Below are 25,196 nucleotides of genomic sequence, written 5' to 3' on the forward strand. Positions count from 1 at the left end.
ATGCGCTTTACAAAGAAATACAAAAAGACAACAGCAATGCACGCGCAAAGACGTCACCGTAACCGGAAGTGGTAGCTCTCACCGGAACCGGAAAAGTCACTCAGGTTAGAGATGTTTACGAATACCAGCAGCAGACAATAGCAGCCACAGCAGCAGCACCAGCAACAGTGCACAAGCGAAGACGTCACCAGAACTGGATGTGGTAGCCCTCAACCGAAACGGAAATTTCAGCTGTGCGCACCATCTCAATCCAGTCATGGTCCTTTAATTTGCGTCCCTAACTTACGGGTCAAATTTTCAATCAGACCTCGGGAGGGAGATCCTTTTTACGCACCCTTCTTATGATCCTCTCACTGTAATGTCACAACAGAAACAACAACAGCAACAGAAATAGCAGCAGCAGCCACAGAAACAACAACACCACCACCAGCGGCAGCAACATCAACACCAGCAGCAACAACAGCAACGCACACGTAAAGACCTCACCGGAAGTGGTAGCTCTCACCGGAACCAGAAAAGTCACTCAGGTTAGAGATGTAAGAGATGGTTAAGTTGAGGTATAAGGTTAGAGATGTTTAAATGTATTATTACAGTTTATCTCAGCAAAATGGCTTTATTCATATTTAAACCTTCAGCATATGTTATGTTATCAAACCATTCTATTAGGGGATGGTAGGTCAGGCAGTAGAGCTGGTGGTCTAGTGATCTAAAAGGTTGCTGGTTCGATCCCAGGCTCCTCTTGCTAGCATGCTGTAGTGTCTTTGAGCAAGACACCTAACCCCTAATTGCTCCTGATGGCTGCGTCCGTCGGTGTTTGAACAATTGTAAGTCGCTTTGGATAAAAGCGTCTGCTAAATGAAATGTAATGTAATGTAATATTCTGTACACCCCCTACGGTTTAATACGCACATACATATGCAACTACGGTATTACGGTATCAATGTAAAAGGCAGCGTACAGGCACAGCGCGCAGTAAGTGCTGCTTCCTGTTGAATCCACTGTTGCAGCTCCACCGGCCACGCCAGCCGCACGGGGTCCGTGCGGAGTCCTGCAGCATTTCTCTATTTTTGCGCATTTCTCTATTTTTTTTTTCTTCCCCAACTGCACGCAGCTTTTGCATAGAAACTCGAGATAAAACTACAGAGTAATGTTTTTGTAAAGGGTGCAATCAATCAAGGTGTCCAGTCGGAAAATAACCCCTGTGATGGCCGTATCTCTTAATTATGAACTCCTCATGAAAGATTCTTTTGTACGGCTCTTATGTAGGAATGAGGGGAACCGAGTCTCGCTGGGTGATGAGCCGTTTTATGTTGTGTTGTTTGTTTGAGTTGCTACCTCCTGCCGCCGGCAAATCTTTCCCTCTCCATGTAAGAGATATCCTATGCTCCTCCTTCACCGGGAGGTGCCATGGCTGAAAAGGAGCGCACCCACTGTCACGTCAGGTCCACAAAGCGAAGGCACACATGCACTGGTCTGACTGTGAGGTTTTATTTCAGTAAGTTATTTTACTATTATCATTTATGTTAATACCTGTTCTACACAAAAATAACATAAAAATAAATGATAACTAACTAAAGTACTGGTTATATTTATTTTTTATTGTGAAACGCTTTTTAAATATTATAAATAAATAATTAACAAAAATTAATTAATTAGAATTACATTTAAATTAACCACTATCCTGGACACCTGCCCTGCAATCAGATGAACTAACAAATTATAACAACCCACCAATGAACTTGAACCCCGTCTCCTCCCTCCCCCCACACAGAGCGCTAAACTATTTGTGGCAGACTACTATTAAACATTTTTTACACCTTTTTAACTCTTGACATTTTTTTGAAAAATTTTCTTAAATATAAAGATACCAAAACTGTACCGTTACCGTGGCCCCAAAACCGTGACACCTACCCAAGCGTGAGCCCACCGTACTGTTGTATCCCTAGTGGACACGTGACATGTTTACAGACAAGATCTTTTTTTTTTTTTTTTTTTTTTTTAACTTTAGAACCATGATTCATTGCAATTAGGTGTGTCCCCCCCTCCAGGGCACATACAGCCACCACAGAGTGAGAGAACCTGTTTCAAACTCCTGTATTGCAGTGATGTTTACCCTGTTAACAAGCAGCTTTCCCATCCTTCACAATGAAACCGTGAGTCATCATGACAGATGCGTGAATAGGAGCTTTGTGAAATCAGAGTCCCTCTCCCAGGCCTGACGCAAAACCTTACACCTACGTTCATTTACCACGATACCATCCTGTGATATAGAATAAGCCGTTGTGAAACACCCCTCTGACGTTATATTGCGCAAATGGCTGCTCGAGTGCGACATGTGGCAACATCTTTACTCTCACCAACTTGTACAACTAACTCATGCTACAGCTTGGTTACTGCTATAGAGGCGTTGGTAACCCCCAAGCACAACTCTGCAACACTTAGATTCTGCTCCATTCTGATTTATGCCTCCGAGGCTGAATGGTGTAATACAGCTGGGTTGGGTACAGAGTTTCTGTTATGCGGTAATTACCATTTCTTGACTGGGAAAATCTGTTGAAGTCCAACATATTGAAATCTCTCCGGTCACAATTTGAATAAGTGCTGGCCGATAAAACAATCAGGATAATTGTAACCATATAATTTTTCTCTGTGACAAACAAAATAGACTCGATCTTTTCGTTTAAAAAAAAACAAAAAAAACAAAAAACGGCAGATACGTTAATTTCCGTGTTTGGCAAGTTGCAGTGGAAAGCCAATCAGTTTGGTTAGAGGTGAAAGGTCAGTTTTAGATCGTCCAATCACATTTGCCGATATAGAAATAAGCCCCGCCCCTCCCTCACGGACAGGTTGCGCTTGTAAACACAGTAGACGCACACACACGAAGCATCCAGAACTCTGAGGAGAAGCAGAAAGATAATGTAATGTGACAAGGACACATGCATCCATCGTTTGGCGTTTTTTGGGATATTTAACTTCCGACCCAGAGCAGATGGTAAATATCCATTGTGTTGTAAAATATGTCGACGAGACATAGAACTCCACAAACATAATAATTTATTTTCACCCACTTTCCATATTTATTTTGTTTTTAATTTGATCAAAATTCTATTGGAGTGAAATGGTAATTAAAGCATCTGCACTTGTTACTTATTATTCACCACCGGAAATTATTTGATTTCAAGTAGTACTATTTATCTATTTATTTATTTATCTATCTATCTATCTATTTATTTATTTTTAAAACGGCGTTCACTGCAAGACATCTCTCCCATTTGTCCTGGACAATTAAATCTTCCAGGGCACGTTGATCGGCACCATTTTTTTTTCTCACGGAAACTCTGGTTGGGTAATCTTATTGCTCTTGGACTGTGGGAGGTGATGCTGAGCCCCTCAAAGCTATCGCTAGGCTATACGCATTGCCGAGAAGGCCATGTGACTGTGCTAATGCTTGAGAATGCTCTCGTGAATATAAATAGACCTGGCTGGCAAGACCAATTCACTTTCATGGCTGAGGAGGAGAAAACAAGTGTCCCTTTGACACAAAAGCTCCACCGTTATTGAAGTTAAGGCCCCCCTTGAAAGTCCAAGGAGTCAGTCTAAACAGTCTCGTGCTCTTGCCTCATGGGCAGAGGCCAGTGTTTTCTGTACATAGTTTCACATATATTGTCCGACTGGTCAGCCGCCACATGTGGGTCACTGGTACACCCCAAGGACTGTGTGTAAAATACTGCAGCCTGATGATAATAGCCTCTGGCCGGTCAGCCAGCTGGTTGGTCTGGCTAGGCAAGTTACTGTACGCTCGCCTAAATTTGAAAAGCTTTCAAACGAGAAGAGCTCTGACTGTAAATGTCAGATCTGATCGTTACAGTATTTGAAGAGGACACCGATGCGATAAGGTTTTCTTGTTTTTTTTAGCACTGATCACTTTTTTTTTTTTACATAAGAAGTGTACTATGTCCGAGGAAAAGATGATGGAGAAAACAGATCTCTAAGATAAGCTACATGACAAGTTTTTATGTAGGCCAGCCACTTTTTCCATCCATCACATTCGAGTGCCTTTTTATCACCAGCATTGCATTTGAATAGTCCTTCTTAATCCCAGGGTTCAGTCAAAGGATTGGTGGACATTCCCAGTGAGTTGAAGTCCTCAGGAAACCCCCACAACGAACTAACTGATCTGTATCTCCCTTCTTGGCCCCTCAGCACACATTGTGTTGGAGAGGCGTTCGTAGTCATGGACCTCTTTAATTCAACTCCCCGGAGAAAGAGGTAAAACAAAGGCAATGAAAACAAACCGAAGGGCGCGGTTTCATTCTCTTAACCCTTCCACACCAACAGCGGCAGCAACTTAACTATTTCCAATTTAGCCTGTTGATTGTTATGTGGTTTGAAAGTAACATACTGGCTTAAGATTTTGAAAACTCTGAAGCTGTGGTTGCAGCTAGGCTGGTCTTGCTCATTTCCTGCTGATGAGCTCAAATGGGTCATTTGCAGGTCAATTTATGCTGTGCTGGATTGTTGTCAGACGAGATTTGATGGCATTGCTAAAATGAATGGAAGCTTTGACAATGGTTTGTGAAGTTAAAAGGAGTGTCTGTGTTTCACTGTGAATAATGAGGAGGATGTGTAAAAAAGCTAGCACAGCTAGCGATATCTCTCACTTTACTTCTTGTCACACACTCCCACGCATGCTGACTACGTAGCAAAGACTGTTGTCTGGATGTTATCAAAATTCATATGTAATGAGAACACATTTTATATTTTGTCATGGACCATTGGATCACTGTGACTGCATGTGAGTATGTAGGCCAGGGCCTGAGCCCTGGTCACACCAGAAATTGTGCCAAATTCCCTTGCTTTTCTTTGCGAAGTAGGCTGTACCGGTGCTATAACACAGTAAAATTGTCTTGCTTCAACAGAGCGAAAGCTGGATCGCTGTTGGTCAATGTCACAATTTACTATGTCAAAGGTTCATTCACCAAGGTTGAATTCTGCGCAGACTCTTTGGCAGATCCACTGATTGTGATGATTACAATAAAATGGATGAATTGAAGCGGCGAGCCAATTTTGCTCTAATGCCAAGTTGGAGTGTCTCAAATACTTGTATTCAACACCCTAAGAAATGTCATAGAAGTTGTGAGAGGCCGTAGTGGTCATTCACCATGAAGGCGTCATGAAACTCTTTTAAAGGCTGAACTATCAAGTTTGTTACTCTACTCCACAATAAAAACACTTTTCTAATATTTTTTCTAATCCCTTAATTACCAGCTTTAAAGGGGGCGGACCGTAGTTACCATGAAGCTATTACTGTTCACCCTGTGAATGAGTACCTCCAAACACATGGAAATTGAAACATTTTTGCTGAAATTAAGGGTTTGTTTCAAGTCTAGTATTTTTCTCTATTATGGCCTTATTTAACAGACCTTTTAGATTCAGAGGCATGTATGGTAGATCGATTTTTGTGGTTGTAGAAGCCAGTTTAATGACTGTAGGTGCAAGGTCAGGAACATGAGCTGTCCAGAACACGAAACACGAGCAACAGCGTTGCCCTTCCCTTTTTCTTCCCGACCAGACTCTCATCAATACCGGTGTTCCGCAAAGGCCACATAGTTATGAGGTTTTAATATTGATTTAACGATTCAGCAGTCTGTTCACAGCCTTTCCACTCATGTACTGTTCCTCACTTCTATGCAACTGTCCCTTAAAAAGTATAATCGTGAAAATATCACCTACAGGGAAAGATAATGCAGAGGCTAGAAGGAGCACACCATACGCATTAAAGCAGAGTTGGTGCTTTTTGTTATGACTCATTCTCAGTGTTTGTTTTGACATGTGTCCCGTTCGCTCCTGTCAGCTTTTGCAGGTTGAAGTTAATGGGTAGCCGTCTAGATTGGTGACAGTTCTGTTGACAGACCCAGATCAGTGGCCCTCAGGTCAGTGTTGTGCCGCCCCACTGACCCCGTATCGCTTTGCGACAAGCCGCCGCAGTGAAACCTGACTCTACACTCTCACTCCGTGCTGCAGCTCTATTAAACTCTACAATGCAGAAACACTGGTCTGTCATGCCGCCAATGGACCCAAGCCAGCCTGTCTGTAAACAACCTTCTTGGTGAAGAGCATCTGGTTTATGGTGTGCTGAAGTGAACAAGGCTCAACGTACTGACCTTGTGTCATGCCCGCCAAAGCCATGAGCCGCTCAGACGGATTGGATTAGACGATAGAACTAACCTGTGACAGAATCAGTTGTCACTCGCCAGTCAAATAGTGATAAAATAGTGTTACTCAGATTGAAATTGTGCTTTAGGGAGAGAAGAAAGCAAGTTCCTAAGCTGTTAAATTATTTAATTTTCAAATAAATACATTGTGAATCTCTGAATTTGAGTATCTATTTTTGAGACACTGAAAGATGTTATACTGTAGATCGCAAATGGAGAATACTTGATCAGGCTTTATGTAAATTTATACATTTATTCCCCATATTAATGGCCTGAAGTCCATACTGTTCACTAAAAGTAATGGAGTGGCTCGGTATTGACGGGTGCTTGAGTTTGTAATTGGTATTGGCAGTTAAAAAGGGGTATTGGTGCATCCACCCGCGGTGCGTGGGCCTACTTATTCAAGTTGAAGTGAAGTCTGCTTATGCTGTATTCACATGGAACACCGTAGACGGGAGACTGCAAACCGGAAGTCACGCATGTCTGCTGCGGCTGCCGGAGTTTTTTGCGCTGCAGTGACGGACCCAGTGGATGCCATTTTCTCTGGAATGCTGAACTTAAATGGCTTAAAAAAAAAACCCCTGAATTGATATAAAAGTTGTTTTTTCTATTAATTGCATGGAGGCTTGCATGGAGGTTTTGTGCTTGTAGCGAGAAGGCAGAAGGAGGATTTCGATTTGGTGGTCTTGTCTGGCCTGGTTGGTCTGGTGATAAAGTTGCAGGTCCAGGTTATTACTTGTATAATACTAGAATTAAATGTGAATAATTAATAAAAAAAGAAGGGCTTCTATTGCCAGTGCGACCAGGTGATCAGCCATTGATCACTCAGTGAGCAAATCAAGATGCGCTGTCTCTCGAGGCCAGATAAGAATATCCATAAATATATCCATAATTCGAAATTATCCGTTGTCAAACCTGCTGGAGAAGCCTCCGGATCTGACCAAGCTGGTGTATCTGCTGAAGATACTTCTCTTTCAGTAATGGGCTGACTAAACATGGCCACTTGTCAATACCAAGTATTCAAGAAAAGACATGTTTTTTTGGAATGGTCTTTTTTTTGAGGTCTCGTGAGTAGAAGAATTTAGATTAATGCTGGGATACAATCCAGTCATCCAAGTCACCAGCCAATTGATCCTCACTGTTTGGGGTGGAAGAAGAACACATCAGGGTTCATCATTAGTTCTTGGCTCAAATGAATGGCTTGAATTTATTTGAGGTTGAATGACAACTTGGACCGTGAAAGTCAAGCATCAAGCAGGTTCACGAGAATGCACAGAAAAGTTCATACAGAATATTGATAAATGGCTATTGTGATAGAACAATGTGGTGAGAAAATAGGCAGGTCCTCTGACCAGGAATAAATCTTAGATGACATCCAAAACTCACCTCAAGCTGTCTCCATCTTCTTTCTGCACGCCACACGCCAGGGAACATTTGGACACAAAACGACCTCTCTAGGGCGCACAAAGTGTTATCTTTTTCACTTATCTTAATGTGAGGTGTTGATTTAATTGAGCTAATTCGCCCTCCAGAAGAATGCTCATAGAAAGTTTGAACACTCTGCCTCATTATAAGAAAACTAAGGCAAAACTCCGAGACAATGAAAATGCCATCAACGTTTCCATTCATCATGCTATAGATATCGAAATTAAGAGCAATTCTTTAACACCAACTGGGAATGACACCCATATAGGTCCAGATGGGTCTTGGGAGCCGCACTGACATTCAAAAAACATGTTGGATTATGTGATGTGGGGTTACAGTGTGCTTTACTGTATATTAATGCCAGAAAAAACCCACTGTTTATCTCTGTAGGGCCGGTATGAGATAAGCCATCCTTGTCTGGCGTAAATAGGTCTGACTCAGCGATGAGCAAGCGATGAGCAATCCACAACTGGGGGTTACCGTTCTTACCTCACTCTAACCTTATCGCTCATAAACTGTGGTTCATTTCTTTATGAAGAGATTATAAAGGCGGTATCTTTAAACCAAATATTAGTTGTTATTCAGAGTGACGCTGGGACGCAGGGGAGTGTAGGAATGTTGAAACAATGGCAGTCTGGTGGAAGTAGTTTGCTGTGTGTCTAAGCAACGGATAACTGTTTGTAGCCTTACAGTCTTTCAGACGTCAGAAAATATAGAAATAGGGTGTGTGTGTGTGTGTAACTTAGAGCTTAGAAACTAAGAGTTTTTAAAGGGTTTACAGTCCTATCTGATTGCTATCCAATCATCTGAGATGCATGTTAATGCATATAGATAATACCTCCAGAAGAACAGCACTCTGTTTCTCTTCTATTCCCCACAGTGAGGTCAGAAAACTACACACAGTGCCGTCTGGACCGTCATGGACTGTACAGTGCAGGCTGCGTGCTGTGTAGAGACTAGGCCAAGGGCCCAACATTCTCTTCACACAAGCTAAGCTTTCTGTCTGGCCGAGCTTTTAGGATTGTATCCATTCTGAATAAACGTACATCAGCAAAGAAAGTGTGGCGCTCTGGATATCTTTATTTTAATTTAATGAAAGGAAAAAACACAAATCACCCGAGAATCACCGGCATCAGAATCTTTTAAATTGATCCAGTATTAAGAGAGTACCTTCAGCCAACTGCCAATCAACTGCCAACTGATTCTGATGCCAATCACTCGGGCTGATTCCAAATGATCAAAAAATAAGGTTATGGTTAAAAAAGACTGAAACTCACCTTAAAGACGCAGGTGTATCACATTTGGATAGAGAGCCTGTCTTCCTTCTACCGATACTCAGATCAGACTGTTGCGCATGCCATACCGATTTCAGTGATTGCAATTGAAGTGCATGCTTCACTGCTAAATATTATCTTTTTAAATATTAATGATAATCAGCAGTTTAGCTACATAGTACATTGTAAGCCAATTCCTCTCTCATAATGACAGTCTAGGATTTCCATACTTCTATCTTAACCTCTCTGCCGCTTAAATTTCCTGAATGAACCCCAACATACCACAACGGAAAGAAGCAGATGACGGAGGTACGGACCGGGTACCAAGACCTGGTATTAAACGGGTAGTATAGATAAGCTCAGACGTTACTGTTACTGTTAACGGTATTGGAGAAAGAAAAATGATTTTCTATTTATTGATGCAATATAACCCGTTTCTAACCAGCAATAAGATTAAGATATTCGAACTAAAAAGCATTTTCGCTATTATCGTAACAGACATCTCTCCTCTCTCTCTGTGCCGCTCCATCGCGGAGATATGGAGATATGCGCGAGGGGGGCAGGGCCGGCTCACTCTGCCTGCCTCACACGAGCTCCGATCGCCCCCCTCTCCATGCGTAATGCGCAGAAAAGAGATAAGAGTTTTAAGTACCAGAACGATGAATAGTATCGGAAAGAGTAGAAGTATCGTTAAAATCGTAACGATACCTATCCCTACTCTTGCCCCGTTCTGGTTCCTCCAAATAAAAACAACAAAAACCAGCGTTATCAGTTCTTAATAGTTGTTTTATTTGGAGGAATGGGGCATGACGATCGGGCGCGGACGATTTACGCAGAAAATGTATTTATGATTCCCCTTATTTATTCCCCATTGAAATGTTATCCCTGTGCATTTTTGTAAGCTCTTATTTGGTTTATCCTGTTATTTTAAAGCACACTGACTGAGCGGGAGAAAAACAAAAAAAGACTGCTCGACTTGAAGATTCTCAGTCAACTGACGGGTTTCCCACCGCTGATTCAACTCAACGACTTTCAGGCAGCAGCCCTAGTTCCCAGTATACAGTGGTTGGTACCTACAAATAGTGGTCCAAGGAAGGACAACCGGCGACAGGATCATGGGCGCCCATGTGCTCATTGATGCGCATGGGGAGCAAAGTCTAGCCCGTCTGTTCCAATCCCACAGAAGAGCTACTGTAGCACAAACTGCTGAAAAAGTTAATGCTGTTATGATAGAAAGGTGTCAGAGCACACAGTGCATCACAGCTTGCTGCGTATGAGGCTGTGTAGCCGCGGACCAGTCAGAGTGCCCATGCCGACCCCTGTCCACCGCGAGAAGCGCCTACAATGGGCATGTGAGCATCAGAACTGGACCATGGAGCAATGGAGAAGGTGGCCTCATCTGATGAATCACGTTTTCTTCTACATCATGTGGATGGGCGGGGTTAGGCTCCGATCCGATGGAGCATCTGTGGGATGTGCTGGAACAACAAGCCTGATCCATGGGGGCCCCACCTCGCAACTTACAGGACTTAGAGGATCTGCTGCTAACGTCTTGGTGCCAGATACCACAGGCCTGCTGAATGTTTGATTCTGAAATTGGATGTTCCATGAGCTTTCAGAGGATAGTAGATTGGGTCAAAGCCTAACTTTGTTGACCAGTGGCTTCTTTTGGACTGAAGAGCTTTCCATTGTGTTGTGAATCAGCTGGTAGGGGATGGTAGCTCAGGAGGTAGAGCTGGTCGTCCAGTAATCTAAAGGTTGCTGGTTCGATCCCAGGCTCCTCCTGCTAGCATGCTGTAGTGTCTTTGAGCAAGACACTTAACCCCTAATTGCTCCTGATGGCTGCGTCCGTCGGTGTTTGAACAGTTGTAAGTCGCTTTGGATAAAAGCGTCTGCTAAATTAAATGTAATGTGAAGCAGGCCTGCTCGCAAAGATTCCATTGGCATTGAAATCTTGACTTTCCAAGAATAGTGTTGGTCTAGCTGTTGTGGCCTCCGGATCCACAACCACACCAACTTAGCGATGTTGTTAATTGTGGGATATTCGTGATATGAGGTCATGACAGTCACACGTGGCTGTTGGAAACAGTGTTTTAAACTAAAGCCCAGCGTCGGAAATGATGTAAACTGTAAAAAATATTGATATTGATTTTTGAGGAAGGGGACCTGTATACCTCACAGTCCAATCGAAATGGCCCCGAATCCAGGTGTGGAATGGGACCCACTAGTTGAGAACCACTCTGCTGGACGCCTCCCTCTGTAAAGCAACAGTTTTCTATAGTCCTATACAGGTCATTGGCCTGTATTTAAAAAATGAGGCACTAATGGTGACGGTGCAGCCATATCAGAGTTAAGTGTTTGGTCAGTTAGAGAGCTGTCACAATAAATACATAATTACCTGTTCGCAATTATTTTATCTGATCTCAGTCATTTTATAACATGTTTATATTCCTTAATTATATGTTTCCATCCAATTTTAAGGGGAATTTCAAGCTTATGTGAGAATTCAACAATAACATGCTAATTCGGCAACTCTCCATCAATTGAGTCAAGGAAAATGATGGAGTACTACCTGAATTTTAATGTTTAATTTTTTTGATGCCAATGAATAGCTCTTCTTCTTAAGGTGGGTGTGTATTATTATACTATCATAGGCTGTTATAGTGACATAAAATTAACAAAAATAATTATTCATCAATCACAATTATTTGTGTGACAGTGAATCTGTAACTCAAATTAATGTCACAGTACTAGTCAGTCTGTCAGCCTTAAAGTTATGCATATACTATGCGAGACATAAAGGCAGTATTTCCTCTGACTGTGGTGCAAAACTACCAGAGCTGAAGCTGAGGATTGCGAGTGAAAAGCAATAACATTTGAAAAAACTTTTTTTTTTTTTGTTTTTTTACTTGTGCTTCTCATACATTATTTATATGCCATTGCATCTAGGACAGAGTTAATCTGCATTTGGACTTCTCAGCCTTCAATGCCACTCTTTATTCATTGTTTAATAATCAAAAACTGCTTGCAATTACTGTTCTGTGGAAGACCTGTGGGATGACAAGAGCACAGCTTTTTTTTGTTACACAAGACTGCCACCAATTCCCCTCTTTTGAAGCGCACACATACAACCCACCCCCATGTGCAGGCATAAGACGTGCGCCCAAGCGCAGAACCTGGGCTGTGGGCGCCAGGCACGAACCACAGAGACCCAGAGGGCCCACCCACATAGCTGAGTGTGCATGGTGCGGGTCACCCCGATGTCCAGCCAAAGGCGTGGAACATGTGAGGCGTGTCCGCATATGCGGACCATAGAACAGATGACGGCAGGTGGCCCCCCACCCACAGCCCGGCCCCCTAGCGTCGAGTGCCCCGGGCACCGAGAGCGGCAGAGAGCCGATACCCAGACAGCCAGGTGCAAAGACGGGAGACGGTCTACATGGGGAGCCCACGACGAGGACACCCGGTCATGAATACCGCGCAATCCGCAACCATTGCCCCCAACCCAAGCCCCAAACCAACACAAGGATGCCAGCCACAGGCACGCCGACCATGGGGCCAAGACCCAAATGAAATGAAATCAAATTTCATTTGATTTCATTTAAATAAATAAATAATTTGTCAATTTGAAAAAATAAAATTGAATTAATCAACCTTGTTTTTGGATGTTGCCAATAGTCTTTCCATTGAGATGTATTCTATTAATGAATGTAACCATTGGGATGTGGTTATTATCTCCGTTTTTCCAATTGAGTAATATGATTTCCTTGGCGATTGTTAAAGCAAGCAAAATGGGTTGCTGGTGCCCGGCTGGTGGGTCAACTGAGGAGAGCTCACCGAGGAGACATTTTTATTTTTAATTATTACCATGAAGTACCAAAACCACAATTTGTCTGCTTATAAACCCTTATCTGCAATGTTGTATGAAGTACTTGTTTCTGTGATCATAGGTCCGTCAGGCGGCAGGATATCGATATAGCGATATTGAAATGATGACAGTTTGTGGATCCAACAGTTAAAAAAACAAACAAACACCACAGCTACACAATAGCTAGAGGAAACATTGCAGGGAAACTGTTGAGTCAGCTCTAAAGTACAAAACACACAACACACAGCCCTCCAAAGTTAGACATTTTGGGTGGTATTTCTCTTGTCTCGTTGACTTTAAAGTTAATCGAAATAGGCTCAAAACCTTCCAGGTTGACTAATAACCAGGTGTCCCATTTTATTTGTGTGTTGTTTATTTCATGTTCTCGGTATAGTCTGACGCTTTTTTTTGTTGCGTCAACTCGGCTGTTCTATAAATAAGATTCTGTGGGTGATGCTGTTTCCTCTTCTCTCAATCCCTGTGTTTATGTGTGTAGTTTTGGGCCAGTGCACACATGATGTGTTTGTTTGCATGTTTGTTTGTGGGTGTGTTCTCTATCTAGAACCACTCGTGTCGTGCCTCCATTCACCATGACCCTCGGGGAAAGAAATACCTTTTTGGGGGCGGGGCAGTGTTGTTCTTAAATATCTGTCCAATTTACATCCGTCACAAACTGTAAAACACTGACGCAAATACTGACTCACACAAAGAACTGCTTTGTGCGATTTGAGCCAGTCTTTCTGGCAAAGAGCCCAGTGATGACAGCACATCCTACATTACTGTCCAGGAGAACCTGGAGTCCAAGACATTTTGCCCTTTGACCTTAACGCGTCCACCATTCCAGCCAGATGGAGAGATTTGACCATTATGAAGTCGGTGATAAACCTGTGTTCAGGGAATCTCAAAGCAGGAGGGCGTGGCACATGCAAATAAAGGTGTGTGTGTGTGTGTGTGTGTGTGTGTGTGTTGTGGTACACAGGATCTGCATGTGCCAACATGCAATCAGCAAATGTGTTTGCAACCTTAACATAGGACTGAGCAAGCTAAGTTAGATCAGCTGACATCAATATTGTCGCCACATCCTGGAGATCGAGGAAGCAAAACACTGAGGATTTATTTAGCGTTGGTCCACAATGGGCTTTTGTGTTTTCACTTTGAATTCAGATAGAGAATTTGTTGCCTCACCAGCTCGATATCATTGAGTTAAGCCATCGCTGCTTGGAGGACCACTGGCGTCATAACGTCATTCAGTCGTACAGACTCTGTACACTTAAACGCACTTTACTGACTGTAATCTGATCGTGTGTGTGTGTGTGTGTGTGTGTGTGTGTGTGTGTGTGTGTGTGTGTGTGTGTGTGTGTGTGTGTGTGTGTGTGTGTGTGTGTGTGTGTGTGTGTGTGTGTGTGTGTGTGTGTGTGTGTGTGTGTGTGTGGGTTAGGTTAGATCTCACTAAACGCTCTCCTCTCTGTGTGGCAGAGAGTGTGTGTGTGGGGCATTCAGGATCTGCAATTATGAAAGTCGTTAGGTTGGATATTTTTTTTCCTTCAACCCTCATCTGTCGCTAGGCAGTCAGTTATGAGTAGGGGTGCAACGGATCACAAAATTCACGGTTCAGATCTTATCACGGTTTTGAGTCACGGATCAGATCATTTTTAGAATCTGCAAAACAAACAAAAAAAAAAAGGGAGACAAATGTAACTTGGCTTTCCGTTTATTCTGTAAAACACTTAAAACAAGACTTTTTGCAATTGGCCCTAAATGAAAACAACATTCAAGATGTTTAATGTTTAAATAAAATATTAAGATATATAAAATATTCAATACTCAATTGTTAAATTAAACTGCAATATGAGGCACGCATGCTACCTTCTTCCTTTCCTTCCTTCCTGGTAGTGAAAGAGAAAAAAAAGATTGGATCTGCCCCTATTAACTGAATTTAATTCCAGTATCGTGTTCAATTTCTCACGTTTATAAAAAACTACATTTCATGAAAATCTGTTCATTTCTGTGCAGGTCTTTTTTTCTGCACTAACCCTAACCCTATCGAGTCTTGATTTGTAAACAAAACACTTGTTTCTTCCACATTAAATCATTACAAATAATGTTATTTTTTTGTCGTAGAATAAATAATAAACAAAATATTTCATCGATAAAGCAAATGCTTGGCGGCTTTCAAATGCTTGAAAAGAGCTGGCTCTTAAAGATACATTTTTCGTCCCCGCTCTGAACGTTCTTCTCTCATCTGATTTTTTTCGTATGTCTACTTATCATATCAGAGCATCATATCCATAACGTTAACTACTTGGACTTATGGAGCGCGTACCGGTGCAGACCGAAACTTCTCACAAGCTGCTGGTCTCTTTTCTGCCCTCTCAAGTGGACAAATCAAGTGGACATATGGTGAAATACATCATATTTTATTGTATCTGAGCACACTTTTCCTTCAAATTATGAGTAAGCACAAGTTGCGCTCCAACCGAGCTCCGGCTCCTGTGGCTCGGGCTTCGGTTTTTCACTATGAGGGTAAATTTTGTGATTCATCCGTGTTTCACATGCGTGCCAAACCGTGGGGGGTGAGCTGTACAGATCCGTTACACTAATTGTTATGAGGGCATCAGCTTGCCGTTCTCCCTGAGGTCAGAGTTCAGCGGCAGTAGTTTATAGGAGGTGTCACAGGGTCACTGTCAACTTGTCTTTAATGAGCTCCCCAACAGCTGTATTAAGGGCAGCGATCTGCCCTGGATGACAGGATGATGCACTGTAATAAGTGCTTATTTCTGTGAGCCAACCTTCATCAAAGAACTGGGCAATATGGAATATGAATTTATTGTATGTAATGAGGCCATTTCAGTTAATACATAACAGCATCTGCTTGCATCACAGCACCTACACATGAAAAAGTTGCTTGTGTGTGTGCATCTGTGTTCATCTGTGTTCATCATTTGAATGTGGCTGTTTGCTGTGGCACCTAATTTTATTTGAATAAATGTATAAATCCATTTATTTTAAACCTCTGGTACTTCTGCAAACATTTCCAGAAATATTTGTATACTCCTGAGACATCGGGATGTCTGTGGTCCCCAGTTTGAGAGTCACCGACTTACATTTTTAAAAACCTCCGAGAAAGGATCCGACGGGGGTCCATTACATTTCATTGTAATACTGTACGATACATTGAAAGCCGATCAATGATGGAGTAGAATTACCGGCCTGTCCTCCTTCATAACTTCACAACCAGAGGCACTCTTTACTGACATCCCAGCAGTCTCTTTTTGTTGTACCCTGCAACCCACTGCCCTCCCTCTTAACCCTGGGCTCAGCAATTTGGACTGAGGGGACACCCGATGCCCACCTAGGTGGGACTTTGACACACTGACACACATCACAGAGGAGCGCCACTTCCACTGTGAGCTCCATCAGCATTTATCCGTCGGAGCACTGTAGCACCTCCTAACCTGCACCAGCTGTCCACACACACACACACACACACACACACACACACACACACACACACACACACACACACACACACTTCCTGCACCTCTGAGGGTCTATTCGCTGATGGGCCAGCTCCCCTGGCCAGTTGGCCCTCTCTGTTAGCAGGCTGTTCTCCATTCAGCACATTCCTCCTTTTCCACACAGACAGGGTGAGCCGATTCTGGCATTGCACACCGAGGGTGGAGTAACGCTCATATCCTGTCCCCTGACCTCTTATCAGCACACACACATTCACACACACACTGACACATTCACACACATTTAAAACTGTACAAATCCATACAAAGTCTTAAGGACCACACTGAACTGCTCACACACACACTGTACTGTTTGCCTAGGCTTTGCTCATGCTTACACTCAAAACAGCATTGACAAGCTCTCAAAAACCCCTCCAGCTTCCCCTGTTTTGGACCAGCTGTCCCAGTCAACAGCCCCGGTTCTCTCTCACCCCGAGCTGCCTCTCTCCTCCCTGGCCACTCGGTCTGACCACTGCCAACCGCAGTGCCAGTCTGCGCCTGTTGTTGTGACCAGTACAGAGTCTCCACTGTCTGTGGTAATGACCCCCCCCTCCCTCCCTCCTCACCACCACCATTCCTCATCCATCTTTCCATCCCTCACTCCTCTCTTCTTTCTCCCAGCAGCACTCAGGGGCCAGACACTGGCATGGAAAGAAAGCCTCTCTCCAACAACAGCAAAGCCCCTGTCCAATAATACTTGCAATTAGTGTGTGTACGTTAGGGCTGGTCAATAAATCAATATTATTGTCATCTATCAGCTTTCAGTGGCGAAAATAAGCTTCAGTCACGCCACTCAGTTTTTTTTTTTAAGTTCAATTAAATATAACTTGAGATATGAGCTTAAAATGGATGAACGATGAAGTCTGCAATATAGGAGGGCTTCATACTTCATACTTAAAATGACCTTACACAAAATCAGCAACAACAGTAAAACCAGACAGGTGAAGTGAATAAAATTGCTCATTTTATTACAATGGCACCTGTCAAGGGGTGGAATATATTAGGCAGCAAAGGAACAGTCAGTTGTTTAAGTTGATGTGTTGGAAGCAGGATTTGAGCCACTTTGACATGGGCCAAATTGTGATGGCTTGACTACTGGGTCAGAGCATCTCCAAAACTGCAAGTCCTGCGGGGTTGTTCCGGGTATGCAGTGGTTAGTACCTACCAAAAGTGGTCCAAGGAAGGACATCTAGTGAACCGGTGACAGGGTCATTGGTGTCCAAGGGCTCATTGATGCCCATGGGGAGCGAAGTCTAGCCTATCTGATCTAATCCCACAGAAGAGCTACTGTAGCACAAACTGCTGAAAAGGTTAAGATAGAAAGGTGTCAGAACACACAGTGCATCACGGCTTGCTGTGTATGGAGCTGTGTAGCCGCAGACCAGTCAGAGTGCCCATGCTACCACCGACCACCGCCAAAAGTGCCTACAATGGGCATGTGAGCATCAGAACTGGACCATGGAGCAATGGATGAAGGTGGCCTGCTCTGATGAATCACGTTTTCTTCTACATCATGTGGATGGGCGGGGTTAGGCTCCGATCCGATGGAGCATCTGTGGGATGTGCTGGAACAACAAGCCCGATCCATGGGGGCCCCACCTCGCAACTTACAGGAATTAAAGGATCTGCTGCTGAGGTTAGGAGGCTAGACTATAGTCTAGTTCAATTTACTCTACATCAAAAGGATTCTTTAAACATTAGCAGATAGCATGGTACTAATATTCAGGAACCGTGATCAGGAATAGCCTGTGGCTCCCTGATAACTTATGATGGGATTGTGACTCCAAATGAATCCATCCAAGAGGCAGCACCGTTGATTGTGCGGATGTCACACACAGACTGCAACATGTGATGATTCAAATTGTAAATTTGGTTTCCCCTTGTGTTACATTCCAGAGCTGGAAGGTGACTCATCACAGGAAGAGTCAAGCTCGTATTTTCCCTTGCTAAATACCTCCCGCTCCTTCAAGGAACTCAATTCTCATGTTCAAACCAATAACTTTCAAGCTCTGTAGAGTTTAATGTCGGCCTCACTATGTAAAAGTAAAAAAGGAAAAAAAACCAAAATTAAGCGAGGGACTCCAGTCAAAACTTTGTCATCTTTTAGGACACCCTCCGAGCCTTGCATTCTTCACAACGTGCTGCAGAGAGAAAGACATATCATAATGTCTATCTGTCGCCATCTGTCAGAGACTTAAAGAGTGAGCGAAAAACACTGAGCAAGGGAAACTGACAGGCACTGTTTACTGGTTCCCCAGATCTGCGTGCGTGCGTGCGTGCGTGCGTGCGTGCGTGCGTGCGTGCGTGCGTGCGTGCGTGCGTGCGTGCGTGCGTGCGTGTGTGTGTGCATTAACTTCGCTGAATGACCGCTGTCCAATCTTTTTTTTTTTTTTTTGCACGAGGGAATGACAAAGCATTCGTCTCTCCCTCACCGTCCCTCTCTCACGCTCTCTCCCTTACTCAGCTGTTTTTTTTGTAAGCCTTCTATAGATGTTATTGAAGTATTGTCTGTGCTGTAACTGTATGAATGGAAACAGCTCATTGCTGTAAAAGAGCATTGGGTATAAACTGAACCTGTCCTGTACAAATGAAGGTTGTATAAAATGTTAAAAATAGTCTCTCTCAAACTCTTAACTTTGTTCCGCTCTTTGGTTTTCCCTCCCATTTTTTATCCATAGGTCTGTCACGTTCATTACATTTTAGTTGACAAGTAATTGTCAGGCAAAATAATTGCGATTTACTATATAATTGTCTTACTTTAATTTGTTCATTTAATGCCACTACCAGAGTATGAGCTTTTCATAGTGGGATAACATTAGGGCTGGGTGTTGGTACTCAGTACCTTTAAGGTATCCAAAATAACTCAATACCGAGTAGTATCGAAACATCTCCAGTCAGAAGATACCTGCATTTTATCCTTTCTGTAGCCAGATCTAGGAAAACAATGATTATTCGTAGGGTTTTGCTCGCAGCCAATCACCGCCAGCGTTCTTCGATTAACTGTAATGCGATGTGTGATTGGCCCACTATTGCAGCAGCTACGAGCCAGCCAATCACCGCAAGCATTTTTTGATTGAATGCGACGTGTGATTGGCCCGCTAACCACCGCAGCAGCTACAACAGTCTGTTAACAGATCATTTTTCAAGTCTGTCTTAAAACAAGTCAGGTGTCGATATGAACATTGAAAGAGGTTTTCCTCACTGTAATCAGTCCTTCTGTACTGGGCGTTTGTTTAAAATGACAGGGCCCTTCATTGAACAGTTTTGTACAGCTGTAGTTTTTTAATAAATATTTAAATAATTTTCACACTTTTAAAGTGTATTCGTGTAAAAAAAATAATAATTGGGATGGAGAGGAGTGGTGATACTTTATGCAACTGAATGCTTCCATTCACGTGAGGGGAAAAAAAGTTATCAGATGAAGTAATCCAATGGTGTCGGTATTCACTTGAAGGCTACTGGTGTTGGTACTGGTATCATAATTTTTTAAACAACACCTACCACTAGATAATGCACATCCATATGAACAAGAGGTGTTATTGACTTTGGACATCCAAGCATAAAATTCAGTTGGACCGTTGCCTCAACCCAACTGATTAAAACTCAACTGATTCCTATTATGAATTTATCATTACAATTACAAATATTATGAATTTGTTGCAACATTTCTAATGTTGGCTTGAAGTTTCTGGATGGAAACATAGGATTGTGGATGATCAGCTTGAATAATAATGTTCAGAAGATATCTAATAATTGTGACAGCTCTAGTTATCCAGTTTCCTGCTATTGATCTGCTCACTGTGTGTGCGTGTTGGATTGGTATGTCAGAATGTGAGTGTGTTTTTACCTTGTCTTCTCTTGTCTCTGTAATACCACCTCATTGCTGCTGTTGTACCTTCCCCTCGTACCTCGCTGCTTGTTTTCCGGACGTCCAGCGTCTCTCAGACTCAAATATGAGTAGCGATACAAATGCTGACATTTTCAGTTACTAGTTATGTTGATATTATGCTTTTGAAGAGACTGTGTCTTTGTTCTTTTCAACACTTGTTCACTTTGCTGGTTTCTTTCGCCAGTATCGCATGTAACATGAATTTGAAAAATACAATATGAAATGGGAACTCCATGCAGCTACGTCAAGTTAGTATCAGGTTTAGGTATCAGAGCGTCAGACCCAATGCAGGTATCTGTATCTGTGCTTCCCTATTGGTTTTTATGTTGACTAGTTGTTGGGGGGTCTGAGGGACAAATTAACTTATCGATAAAAAACCAAATTCCCAAAGCTTGGGAAACTCTCCTCTTTGAAAGGAACATTCAGTGAGTTCGTTCAAACCATGTCAAGAGAAGTGGAGCCCTCCTCGAGGAAGCGTGGTGCCTTTTTCTGTGAGGTCAGATCAGATAAACAATTCCTACATTGTAAAAAAACACATATTTTACAGACAACTATTTGACTGATCGTGTGGCGCACCCCCTCCAGCTAGTTTTCCCATCACATGGGAACCCCCGCTGTGATGCTCTGATCTGCATATTTGGGGCCGAAACCATCACAGGGTTCTTTATTTTTTTTTGATTGCTGACATATTACTGATGCGGTGACATGATGGTGCTTGTGATCAGCTATCACCTTAAAGGCTGCCTTGGAGTTGTCAGTCAAAACATGAACACTAATGAATGAGAAAGGGAGAGAGGAAAGTACTGCGTCCTACTCGAACGCTGGACCCCCTCTAGCTTCCCAGCCTCTCCCGGTTTTTTCCTTACCCCCCCTAGCTGCACTCTTCCACCATCTGCAGCTGAACTTTGGCTCTCCTTCTCTTTTTCTTTCCATTGTTGTTTCACACACGCTGGGCTTCGTTCCCTCTCACTTCCCCATCGCCCTCTCATCATGTTTACCTTACTCAGCCCTCTCTCCCCCCCCTCCGTACTCCCCTCTTGTGCCCACCATCTCTGATTCTGTTTTCTGTCGGCTCCTAAGTGTTTATGGGCGTTGAGGCTAAGCAGCACCGCTCTTGACAAAGCAGCGCTATCACTGGAAATATAGGAAGGTGTGTGTGTGTGTGTGTGTGTGTGTGTGTGTGTGTGTGTGTGTGTGTGTGTGTGTGTGTGTGTGTGTGTGTGTGTGTGTGTGTGTGTGTGTGTGTGTGTGTGTGTGTGTGTGTTTTAAAGGATGGTGGAGAGAAACAAAGGCAGAAGGGAAGGATAAGTGAGTTGATGATAATACATTTAATTTGTGTCGGGGTTTTCCCAATTCCCAACACTTAAAATAAAAATCACATGGAATAAAACAACGCATAAAGAAAACAGATTAGATTAGAACTTAGTGTAAGAGACTTATTTTTTTTTTACTTGGCATCGTTACTTAACTTTTTTTTTTTTTTTTTTTTTTTTTTTCTAAGAGACTTTAGTTAATTAAAAGCAATTTAAAGAGCTGGGTTTTGAGAGATATTTTGAAGGACAGTGAGGTGCCGTGTGTGTTTGGGGTGAAACCCTGTCTTCCCAGCTTCTATGTTATTTTCCACTTGTGGGAAACAATCCCGCCAGAGTTAATACTTTAGTGTGTGTGGGGGGTGGTGACTGGCCCAACCGTTCTCGATAGCCTGTCTATCTGCTATTGTTTTCCACGTGGGTATCAGCCAGTGCTGTAATCGTATTTGGGTTGCTTAGCCTGGGGTGAGGGTCTGTGCGAACTCGCCATGTTTGTTCACCCCAACTAATGTACGGCCAAACAAAGGAGTTATATCCTGCGTGGTTGTAAACGGACTGATCCCTTAAGATGCAGAGTTCAGTAGATTTAGTCAGAAGAGGATTATTATGACTCATGCTCTGGTAATGTGCTGCTTAAACGAGTGTGTTTTGCATGTGTTTTGTGTGTATGTGCGGTTTGCACTGTGTGCGTGTTTGTATTTGTATGTGTGTGTGTATGTGTAATGCAACTTTCTTAACTTCATAGACAGTTAATGTCTTACCTGCTTGCTAATAATGTCATAATCATTTTTTTTCTCGATTTTCGATAATTAAACTTTATATTATAGATATAGAGGTGTTCGTTCCTAAGTATTGTCATATTTGGTGTGTGTGTGTGTGTGTGTGTGTGTGTGTGTGTGTTCCCTCTGACTGACATAGCGGCGTGGTGTTATTGTCTTCTCTCCTAGGTGACATCACACAGAAGGGCTACGAGAAGAAGAGAGCAAAGCTGCTGGCCCCCTATATCCCTCACATGCCAAGTAAGACTCTTCTCTCCCCCTTCTTTCTTCACTGGACCTCTCCCCCTCGTCTCTTCCTCTTCTCACTTCTCCCTTTCTCTCCTCCCCCCAGTCTTGTACTTCTTCTTTTTTGGCTTTGTCACATTACACACATTACTTTTAAAAGTTGTTTTTCACGATCACTGCCATTGTATTCTGCTGGAATCTGTGTTTTTAAGTTGTGGTTTATGCCCACTGGGACTCAAATAAACCATAATATACACAGAGGAACTAAACAAAATGTTTTTTTTATTAATTTAAACTTTTTAAATCGATTTTCTAATGGGACTTTTTTTGTCTCTTTGTCAGAGGGATCTTTGGCTTCCTACTGCCATCTAGTGGCGAGGATAAGCATCTGGTCCGTAGAATAATGCTCGCCAAGTCTGGTCCAAAACAACATCAAGGAGGAGTGTCAAGGACATTATGAGACCCTACCGCCCATTTCACTGACTCTCACAGCCGTTCACACAAAAATAGTAGGGAAGTAAGAGTTGAATTATAATATGCATCACACTTAAGTAAAATCTTCTTCATAATGTGTGACTGTAGCATAGCATGGTTTTTGTCTTTGCAAAAAAAAGATGAACAACTGTTGCCTGTGATGATGGAGTTACCTAGATCTAGTTCATTAAATATTAAAATGGGTTTCACTGTACACTAAAATAATTTGAAGATATTTTTCTAATTTTAATTTCTGTTCGCATGATTGCATCCCAAGGTTGGTGGAATTGAACCCCTTTTAACCCTATGTTCTGTCACTGACAAAATGCCCTTCCGGTCAGAGTTGATATTTGGGAGCTTTGAAGCTGAAGGATAACCTGCTGTCCCTGTGCCAGGCTCTGTAGGCCCCCATGTCCCTCATCTCTGCAGGGCTGCTATGGACCCTCCCCACTTGGAGAAACACACTGACAGTTTGCTAAAAATAAACATGTCCCTGCTCGAATCTAGGCCACTTTTAACATCTCAGAAGAGAGTTTAAGTTGTATAAGTAATTTTGTATCCTTATTTTTACTCTTTCATAGACCTTGTAGGAGAGCTCAATTTAGAGACTTGTATATGTCTTCAGTATTTAACATGCATGCATAAGTCAGAATGTATGTTAAAATAAAAAGATGTATAAACCGCCTTTGTATAACATCCAGTTGCATGAACATTTCCTGATTAAATCAAATTAAGCTTTTTATACAAAAGATCGGTCATTACTTCATAATCACGGTCTGGATCCGTCTGCTTCTCAAAATTTCTTTCACTGATTTTTATTACGTTTTTGATCTTTTGTGTAGCATCAAATCTTCAAACGTGCATTTGGACATAATACCATCAGCTGTAGGAAAAGCAAGATAACGTGTGTTTATGCTCCGCTGGATTCAATGCTGTGTTTGTTGCTGTGTATCTGTTAGTGTTGACTTTGCTCCTTCTGTACTTGCTCCTGTTCTCTAGATTCGGATCTGTCTCTGCCTGACGTACAGCTTTCCCCGGGCCACAGTGTGGACCCCAGCCCCAGTCCCGAGGCTCCGGGCCCCTCCACCTCCTCTGCCTCCAGACACCACCGCACACACCGCAGCGGGGGGGCCAGAGACGACCGCTACAGATCAGGTTAGTAGCCTGAAAAGAAACACACCCATACACTTGTTTTTTGTGGGTTTTTTAAATATAACCACATTACATATGGTATCTAAAGTGTGTGGGTGTTTGTGTGTGTGTGTTTGTGTGTGTGTGTGTGTGTATTTCATATTTGAATATTTGCACATTTATCTCTAATATATTGTACCATCTACAAAGCCTGGTCTCAACTGTGCATCACTCGGCCATTGTGTCCACTGCTCTTTGTTAATACATGCCACAATACCGATGTCTGCCTTTCATTTTCTATTGCATTACGGATATAATTTAAACCTTTCATTAAACATTGCGCCCCAACCTTGATATAAATGAACTTTGTCTTTCAACCAGACATCCACACAGAGGCTGTGCAGGCAGCGCTGGCCAAACATAAAGAGGAGAAGATGGCGCCCATGCCCACCAAGAGGCGCTCCGCCTTCGTCCAGTCTCCCTCAGAAAACTGCACACCTCCAGGTAAAACTGTGTCTGCCACATAGCAGTCTGCATGCTTCCATAGTGATGCTGTTCTGTCTATTCTGTTCTTCTAAAAAATGAGAGGCGCGATCTAGACTTCAAGCGTACCAAAGAAAAAGAAAAGAGATAAAATTCCTCTTCTGATGCTCAATAAAGTAGAATACAAATAAAGTCAAAAGAAAATGTGAACGACCAAAAACTGTAAGGGTTTGTTTTCTGCTGCACTTCTCCTCTCCCCCAGACATGTCCTCTGCGTCTGAGGACGAGGGCTCGTTGCGACGGCAGGCGGCCCTCAGCGCCGCGCTCGCCCAGAGCCTCCAGAGCCCCGACTATTGGATAAACCGCTCCCTGCAGAGCTCCTCCACCTCCTCCTCAGCCTCCTCCACCCTCTCCCACGGGGAGCCCAAGACCCAGATCCAGCCTCAGCCCCAACCGCAGCCGACCTCCGTGTTGGCCGACGTCTTAGCCTACACACGGATAGGTAGATATGCCAAATATCTTTATAAGATGTCATCAATGAACATGAGCAAAACAAAGCCACCTTTCATTGGGTCTCTCCTCATGGTGATGACCCACTTTCTCCCATT

At 42.9% G+C, this 25,196-nt stretch overlaps 1 protein-coding gene across 1 annotated transcript in view; it reads left to right on the forward strand.

Moving 5' to 3' along the window:
* dip2ba (disco-interacting protein 2 homolog Ba) overlaps window positions 1–25,196 on the forward strand; it is a gene marked incomplete at its 5' end in the record, with an annotated part of 58,744 nt that overhangs the window by 7,926 nt on the left and 25,622 nt on the right. The window contains 4 exons of the mRNA XM_080015547.1: window positions 22,444–22,515; window positions 23,974–24,129; window positions 24,487–24,609; window positions 24,851–25,090. Coding sequence (XP_079871673.1) covers window positions 22,444–22,515; window positions 23,974–24,129; window positions 24,487–24,609; window positions 24,851–25,090 — 591 coding nt within the window. The remainder of the gene's footprint in view (window positions 1–22,443; window positions 22,516–23,973; window positions 24,130–24,486; window positions 24,610–24,850; window positions 25,091–25,196) is intronic.

The sequence above is a fragment of the Zeus faber genome, assembly GCF_960531495.2.
Source record: "Zeus faber genome assembly, chromosome: 15".
In the NCBI taxonomy this organism is placed as follows: Eukaryota; Metazoa; Chordata; class Actinopteri; order Zeiformes; family Zeidae; genus Zeus; species Zeus faber.